At 40.7% G+C, this 9,344-nt stretch overlaps 1 protein-coding gene across 1 annotated transcript in view; it reads left to right on the top strand.

The window, feature by feature from the left end:
• The window catches only part of LOC144594596 (E3 ubiquitin-protein ligase rnf213-alpha-like), a 117,918-nt gene that overhangs the window by 11,894 nt on the left and 96,680 nt on the right, over positions 1-9,344 (top strand). Inside the window, 2 exon segments of the mRNA XM_078401341.1 lie at positions 3,753-4,036; positions 5,125-5,381. Coding sequence (XP_078257467.1) covers positions 3,753-4,036; positions 5,125-5,381 — 541 coding nt within the window.

The raw sequence follows: 9,344 nt of genomic DNA, 5'->3' as shown, positions 1-9,344 counted from the left end.
AGTGGGGGAGGAGGGGAGGGGCAGTGGTGGTGAGGGGGCAGTGGTGGTGGGGGAACAGTGGGGGTGTGGGGGAAGGGGACAGTGGGGGGCAGCAGAGAGGGGGTGGGAGGAGGGGAGAGTGGGGGTGGGGGGAGGGAGGTGGGGGGAGGGGAATAGGGGAGGGGAGAATGGGGGTGGAGGCAGGGCTGGGGGGTGGGGGCAGGGGAGGGACAAGTGGGGATGGGATAGGGGGGATGGAGTGTGTCAGTGGGGGGAGCAGAGGATTGAGTGTGGGGGGGTTGAGGATGCTACACCAATACAGGAGATGCTTTGAGTGCAGGGCTCACTCAGTGACGACACCCTCTCCCCTTCCCTGTTCCCTCTACGAGGAATGGGCCCAACGGGTCCACTTGATCTAGTTGGTTCTAAAACCAGTCTCTTTCAAAATGATACTAATTTACTATCCTCTGCACTATGCAAAGAAATGTTATAAAACTCTTGTTCTCATATTTGGCAAATCTGTTGACCCTTTTGGTCCTGTTTCATATTTGTGATCAATCTATCTTGACTTAAATTGCATATGGCTTCCTTGTACAATATATCTTTAAATATACAAAATTGTTTATTTTACTCATTATGGTTTTGAATGTCTTTTAAAAAAGGTAGCAAATTATTATAATCACCCTGTTCCCCAGTGCTTCATCATGTATATAAGAGGTATTAGTCAGACTTGGTTTTTAGGTACTTTTTTTTTACGGTACGTAAAGAGGAAAAAAATAGTCAAGGCAAATGTGGGTCCCTTGAAGACAGAAGCGGGGGAATTTATTATGGGGAACAAGGAAATGGCAGATGAGTTGGACCGGTACTTTGGATCTGTCTTCACTAAGGAAGATACAAGCAATCTCCCAGATGTTCTAGTGGCCAGAGATCCTAGGGTGACGGAGGAACTGAAGGAAATCCACATTAGGCAGGAAATGGTGTTGGGTAGACTGATGGGACAGAAGGCTGATAAATCCCCAGGGCCTGATGGTCTGCATCCCAGAGTACTTAAGCAGGTGGTGCTGGAAATTGTGGACGCATTGGTGATCATTTTCCAATGTTCTATAGATTCAGGATCAGTTCCTGTGGATTGGAGGGTAGTTAATGTTGCCCCACTTTTTAAGAAAGGAGGGAGAGAGAAAACGGGAAATTATAGACCAGTTAGACTGACATCAGTGGTGGGGAAGATGCTGGAGTCAATTATAAAAGACGAAACTGCGGAGCATTTGGATAGTAGTAACAGGATTGTTCCGAGTCAGCATGGATTTATGAAGGGGAAATCATGCTTGACTAATCTTCTGGAATTCTTTGAGGGTGTAACTAGGAAAATTGACAGGGGAGAGCCAGTGGATGTGGTGTACCTTGACTTTCAGAAAGCCTTTGACAAGGTTCCACATAGGAGATTAGTGGGCAAAATTAGAGCACATGGTATTGGAGGTAGAGTACTGACATGGATAGAAAATTGGTTGACAGACAGAAAGCAAAGAGTGGGGATAAATGGGTCCCTTTCAGAATGGCAGGCAGTAACTAGTGGGGTACCGCAAAGCTCGGTGCTGGGACCGCAGCTATTTACAATATACATTAATGACTTGGATGAAGGGATTAAAAGTGCCATTAGCAAATTTGCAGATGACACAAAGCTGTGTGGTAGTGTGAACTGTGAGGAAGATGCTATGAGGTTGCAGGGTGACTTGGACAGGTTGTGTGTGTGGGCAGATGCATGGCAGATGCAGTTTAATGTGGATAAGTATGAGGTTATCCACTTTGGTGGTAAGAATAGGAAGGCAGAGTATTATCTCAATGGTGTCAAGTTAGGAACAGGGGACGTACAACGAGATCTGGGTGTCCTAGTGCATCAGTCACTGAAAGGAAGCATGCAGGTACAGCAGGCATTGAAGAAAGCCAATGGAATGTTGGCCTTCATAACAAGAGGAGTTGCGTATAGGAGCAAAGAGGTCCTTCTGCAGTTGTACAGGGCCCTAGTGAGACCGCACCTGGAATACTGTGTGCAGTTTTGGTCTCCAAATTTGAGGAAGGATATTCTTGCTATTGAGGGCGTGCAGCGTAGGTTTACTAGGTTAATTCCCGGAATGGCGGGACTGTCATATGTTGAAAGACTGGAGCCATTAGGCTTGTATACACTGGAATTTAGAAGGATGAGAGGAGATCTTATCGAAACGTATAAGATTATTAAGGGGTTGGACACGTTAGAGGTAGAAAACATGTTCCCAGAACAAGGGGCCACAGTTTACGAAAAATGGGTAGGCCATTTAGAACTGAGATGAGGAAAAACTTTTTCAGTCAGAGAGTTGTGAATCTGTGGAATTCTCTGCCTCAGAAGGCAGTGGAGGCCAATTCTCTGAATGCATTCAAGAGAGAGCTAGATAGAGCTCAGGGGGTATGGGGAGAAGGCAGGAACGGGGTACTGATTGAGAATGATCAGCCATGATCACATTGAATGGCGGTGCTGGCTCGAAGGACCGAATGGCCTCCTCCTGCACCTATTGTCTATTGGTTCTGTTACCTTTAGTTTAAAAAAAGATCACTCCTAGGAATCAAGTATGGTGTTTGAACAGATTTTTCTGTCATGAACTCTGATTTTAAAAATTGGCACGAAACTTGAATTCTAACACATTCTCCCACAAGACGTTTCATAATTTGTGAAATATTTCTCAGTTCCTGATTGATTGTTATTGATGTTTATCATCTATTTCTATGATTTGGATGAGAATGTACAAGGCAAGGTTGTTAAGTTTGCAGATGATACTAAAATTAGTGATATCATGGACAGTAAAGAAGATCATCAAGAATTACAGCGGTATTCCGATCAGCTGGGTAAGTGGGGTGAGGAATGGCAAATGAAGTTAAATTCGAAAAAGTGCAACATGTTGCATTTTCGGAAGTCAGACTGCAGTAGGACTTTAAAAGTGAACGGTAGGAACCTGTAGAGGTTTGAAAAATAGAGGGACCTAGGAGACAAGTACATAGATCCCTGAATGTAGTGTCACAGGTAAATAGAGTAGTGAAGGGGGCTTTTGGCACACTGGCATTCATCATTGAGTATAGAAATTGGGATGTTATGTTGTAGTTGTACAAAATGTGCATTTGGGCCAAAGGGTCTGTCTCCGTGTTGTATGATTCTAGACCCCGGCAGACATCATCAAATATGCTCATATTAGGCCATTCAGTCCATCAATTGCCCATGTTTTTAGCATAAACAAAGTCATGAGCTCATTTGCAAACTACATTCTCAACTTTGTATTCTTTTGGCAAAGCAATATATTTTCCAATTATTGCTCTCCCGTAATAGTATGTAGCATTCCAGATGCATTTTACACAGCAACATTAAAATGTCTACAGTGTTGCTTTTGTGTAATAAGCTTGAATTTGCACATACCTCACATTTGACAGGCAGGCAGCTTAAATTTATCTGAAATGAATCAGATTTCTTTGCTGATCAGCAGGCTGTACGAATAGTTTGTTAAACATAATTGATTCTTTATATTTGTGTACATTCATTAGCATAAATTTTGTTTGGGGGTGGAGAGTTTAAGTAAAGTTTCTTTCCGAATGAAGGATGTTGCATGGGGAATATGCTTCCCTGGTCAGAATTAAGGCAAGCCCACTGAATAATTTAGAGTAGATAAACATGGGCTGAGCTTCAGAAAGCATGCATTTTTGATACCTGTCTGTATTTAATAATTTCTAACTGAATTATTTTATGATTTCACCAGATTGGTATCAGTACGATGATATTATCTGTGCACCACACGATAAAGGTGGTAAAGATAAATCCCCTGGTCTTATCAGAAATGGAAAAAATGATATAAAAAGAGGAAAACAACAAGCAGGTGAAATCATGGTGGATTCGATATTTGATATTCTTAAAACTTGGAATGAAAAGAATTTGATGAATTTCCTGCAACAGCTACGGCAATTCTATGAAGTATATAAAAATCCTATGGTTTTTGAAGGAAGGCCAGTTTCTTGGACTTCTCTTTCCTTTGGGAAGAAAGACGTAAGTCAGATTGTCAATAGTTGGAATGACTTACTCTGTTTATATTTTTATCTCAGTCTCATATCTTTTTAATACATGTGCTAAATAGGAGGAATTAAGGTACAAGCCAGGGGAGTGGGAATATGTTTATGATATGGAAAATCAGCCATGTTTGTATTGAATGAGTGAGCAGGGTCAAATGGCCTAACATCCTAAATTCATTGCTTGCTGTCCTGCAGTCCTGTGTGCCATATATCCATAATCTGGACTGCTTCGATCCATCAATCTTTAATCTGGTGTTTGAGAAGCACATACCTTGACAATTCTTGCCTTTTATATAAGAAGTAAATGTACTTACTATCCTGCACTCAGTGTTTGGGTTGCCCATTTATGATTTAAGAAACTGTTTCTCCAATGCTTTACTCCAATACTGCTACCACTTGCATTGGAATTTACCACAGAACATAAATCGCTGATTATGTCATCAATGCTTAAACAAGGAGTCCCACCCTGGTGCACCTACATCCTGCGGCAAAGCTGGGAATATGCTCCCATGCAATCAAAATCCATGACAATCTCAAATATAGGGATAGGCTTTTGTTCTCCTAGTACTGTCAAGTAAAACCTCGACCTTTCACATACAATATTATGACATTTATTTTAAGAATGGTGAAACATAAAAATTAAAGGAAAGTACAATTTATTCTGTTTCAAAATTCTGTAAATAATCTGTGCTTTAATAAGAATTCCAGAAAAACTTTAACAATGGATTTGGACTTTATGCATTTCATTTGTTCATACAATGACATTGACACTTGACTCACAACATAGCACCTCGGGTAATCTCTTTGTACCAAATCTCTTCACACCATCATTTTGAAGAATATACCTGTTATGAAATGTCACACAAGCTACAATGGAAGTTAGATTAAGTGGGATTGTAAAAGATACACAAGACATCTCTGGATTGATTGCGCAAAATTTAATTTGTGGTGCTATTCCAAGGAAATCTGTTTCACTGATAAGTTCCTTTCCACATCTAAAAACATGTTTTTTTATCCATATGATCGAGAACTGCATGTTCACAGAATTAATGTTTTTTTATTTAGGTTCAGGGTATTCTGAAAGATGCTTTAAAGAAAATGGCTAGACATCCAAATAATCAAGTTTCAGAAATCAAGACACGTGTGCAAAGCCGCCTACGAACTGGCATTCTAATATTGGTCCTGAATGAAATATATGGTCTTGATTGGTCAATTCCTGAACTGGCTGAAGTTTGTGGATTTTTTAATGTACAACAATTATCAGCAAATTTCATCACCATGGAATTCAAGACTCTTAAAGAAAGTTTCTATTTTGAGAAAAAGTAAGAACCGTGTAAATAGTTCAAAAGTAACAAAATATGTATCTTGCCTTTCTACACGTGTATGCTAAAAGTTGATTCTCAATAATTATTTTAAAAACTGAGGTTTTACATTCTTATGTTTTACACTATTCCAGTGTAACAATATGTCAATGTATGTGTACAGAATCTGTCAGGGAAGGGCAATGAATACAAACGTAAGAGGATACCTCTATTTAGTCAAAACAGGAAAAAGCTGGCACAAAGACAAAATTGAAAGTTCCTTATCTGAAAGCGGATAACATTTGTAACAAATTGTAGAATTAACGACGCAAATTATAGAGACATAATTGAAAAGTGACCAAGATTATTTAAATCTACCATGATACTTTTCAGAGAGGTAACTCTGATATTAATGAATTAGATAAAGGGAGTGTTGATGAAGTGCCTTGGCACAGGAAACAAGTAGAATCAATGTCGATGAATTAAGGAACATCAAGGAGCAGTAAGCATTTGTAGGAGTTGTCTATGGGTCCCGATATAGTAATGGTAATAAACAGAGTGTAGATGTGAAAATTTGAAATGTGTGTAAAAAGGATAATACAATGACCATGTAAGTTTTTAATCAACATGTAAACTGGGAAAATAAATTTAGTGGTCAATAAGAGCCGATTTCCAGATCAATAATCTGAGCAACAAAAAAAGATCTGACAATTTTAGATCCAGCATTGTGTAGTGAGAAAAAATTGAGTGATCGAAGGGAATTTAAAGAGCAGTGATCATGATATCATGTAATTTAATATAAAGACTGAAAGTGATTAAGTGCATTGTTAAACCAGTTTCTTGATTCAGAATCAAGCAAATGCAAAGGCGTGAGGTGTCAAACTATCTGGTATATTAGGTACAACACATAATCCTCCAAAATTTCCGCCACCTCCAACGGGATCCCACCACTAGCCACATTTTCCCATCTCCTCCCCTTTCTGTCTTTCGCAGAGACCGTTCCCTCTGCAATTCCCTGCTTAACTCATCCCTTCCCACCCAAACCACCTCCTCCCCAGGTACCTTCCCCTGCAACCACAGAAGATGCAACACCTGTTGTTATACCTCCTCCCTCGATTCTGTCCAGGGACCCCAACAGTCATTTCAGGTTTGGCAGAGGTTCACTTGCCCCTCCTCCAACCTCATCTACTGTATCTGTTGTTCAAGATGTGGACTCTTGTACATCGGCGAGAACAAACGCAGACTGGGCGATCGCTTCGCGGATAACAACAGGAGAAATTATGTTGAGAACTAGAGAAATGTCAGAGCACTTAAAGATTTCATATCTACCTTCAAAGAAAAAGACAAAGAAAATGTTCAGGAAATTAAGTATATTCCCAAAATAACTAAGAAACAAAGAAATCAGTAAAAAATAATTGTATTGGGAAAAATGAATGGGACTGAAAGGTGATTAATTCCCAAGACCTGACCACTTGCAATTCAGAGCTTTCAAAGAGATGGCTGTGGATATTGTGGTTGTACTAGTTGACATCTTCCAAATTGCATAGATTCCAGAATGATTCCCACATTTTGGAAGGTAACAAATGTAATCTAACTTCTTATGGAAAAAGAAAGGAACAAAACACCATTAAATCTGATGTAAGTTGCAAGAAAATACGGTTTTTAGTGTGGGGGGCACTTAGAAGATAAAGATAAGATTGGGCAGAGTCCACACAGATTAATGAAAGTTCAATCACGTTTGATAAAACTGTTGAAGCGTATTTGAGATTATAACTAGCAGAATAGAGGAGCGCCAACTAGGTGATGTAATGCAATTGGATTTTGAAAATACCTTTGTTGAAATGCTACTCCGGGAATTGATAAATAAAATTAGAGTTCAGGATATCAGGTGCATAGATTCAGGGATGATTAATGGACCGAAAATGAGAGAAGGAATATACGGGTCATTTTCAGGTTGAGGGATTCTGACCAAGAGCATGTCATATGGATTTTGCGCTCCCAGTGTCGTCAATTAATGTTAATGCTTTGGGTTAAGAAATAGAGTATAATATATACGTTTGCTTATGACACAATACCTGATGGCAGCATGATAAGTCATCATATAATCTTCTGAGAGAAGGCTGAAAATGTTGGGAACACTCTGCAGACCAGGGAGCATCTGTTTCAAGAGCAACAGGGTTAACATTTAATTTATCAGTTTGGACAAAGTAACAACAGCTTGAAACTTTAACTCCGTTTCTCTGCAAATGATGCCTAACCAGCATTTTTATTGGTATCAGATTTCTGGATCAACTTTTTTTTAAATTGACAATAGACAATAGACAATAGACAATAGACAATAGACAATAGACAATAGGTGCAGGAGTAGGCCATTCAGCCCTTCGAGCCAGCACCGCCATTCAATGCGATCATGGCTGATCACTATCAATCAGTACCCCGTTCCTGCCTTCTCCCCATACCCCCTCACTCCGCTATCCTTAAGAGCTCTATCCAGCTCTCTCTTGAAAGCATCCAACGAACTGGCCTCCACTGCCTTCTGAGGCAGAGAATTCCACACCTTCACCACCCTCTGACTGAAAAAGTTCTTCCTCATCTCCGTTCTAAATGGCCTACCCCTTATTCTCAAACTGTGGCCCCTTGTTCTGGACTCCCCCAACATTGGGAACATGTTATCTGCCTCTAATGTGTCCAATCCCCTAATTATCTTATATGTTTCAATAAGATCCCCCCTCATCCTTCTAAATTCCAGTGTATACAAGCCCAATCGCTCCAGCCTTTCAACATACGACAGTCCCGCCATTCCGGGAATTAATCTAGTGAACCTACGCTGCACGCCCTCCATAGCAAGAATATCCTTCCTCAAATTTGGAGACCAAAACTGCACACAGTACTCCAGGTGCGGTCTCACCAGGGCCCGGTACAACTGTAGAAGGACCTCTTTGCTCCTATACTCAACTCCTCTTGTTACGAAGGCCAACATTCCATTGGCTTTCTTCACTGCCTGCTGAACCTGCATGCTTCCTTTCATTGACTGATGCACTAGGACACCCAGATCTCGTTGAACTCCCCCTCCTCCTAACTTGACACCATTCAGATAATAATCTGCCTTTCTATTCTTACTTCCAAAGTGAATAACCTCACACTTATCTACATTAAACTGCATCTGCCATGTATCCGCCCACTCACACAACCTGTCCAGGTCACCCTGCAGCCTTATTGCATCTTCCTCACAATTCACACTACCCCCCAACTTAGTATCATCTGCAAATTTGCTAATGGTACTTTTAATCCCTTCGTCTAAGTCATTAATGTATATCGTAAATAGCTGGGGTCCCAGCACCGAACCTTGCGGTACCCCACTGGTCACTGCCTGCCATTCCGAAAGGGACCCATTTATCCCCACTCTTTGCTTTCTGTCTGTTAACCAATTTTCTATCCATGTCAGTACCCTACCCCCAATACCATGTGCCCTAATTTTGCCCACTAATCTCCTATGTGGGACCTTGTCGAAGGCTTTCTGAAAGTCGAGGTACACCACATCCACTGACTCTCCCTTGTCAATTTTCCTAGTTACATCCTCAAAAAATTCCAGTAGATTTGTCAAGCATGATTTCCCCTTCGTAAATCCATGCTGACTCGGAACGATCCCGTTACTGCTATCCAAATGCTCAGCAATTTCGTCTTTTATAATTGACTCCAGCATTTTCCCCACCACTGATGTCAGACTAACTGGTCTATAATTACCCGTTTTCTCTCTCCCTCCTTTCTTAAAAAGTGGGATAACATTTGCTATTCTCCAATCCACAGGAACTGATCCTGAATCTATAGAACATTGAAAAATGATCTCCAATGCTTCCACTATTTCTAGAGCCACCTCCTTAAGTACTCTGGGATGCAGACCATCAGGCCCTGGGGATTTATCAGCCTTCAGTCCCATCAGTCTACCCAAAACCATTTCCTGCCTAATGTGGATTTCCTTCAGTT

Source organism: Rhinoraja longicauda, chromosome 6 (assembly GCF_053455715.1).
Source record: "Rhinoraja longicauda isolate Sanriku21f chromosome 6, sRhiLon1.1, whole genome shotgun sequence".
Taxonomy (NCBI): Eukaryota; Metazoa; Chordata; class Chondrichthyes; order Rajiformes; family Arhynchobatidae; genus Rhinoraja; species Rhinoraja longicauda.
Note: the sequence above shows the minus strand (reverse complement) of the source record. Positions and strands in the feature narration are given on the sequence as shown.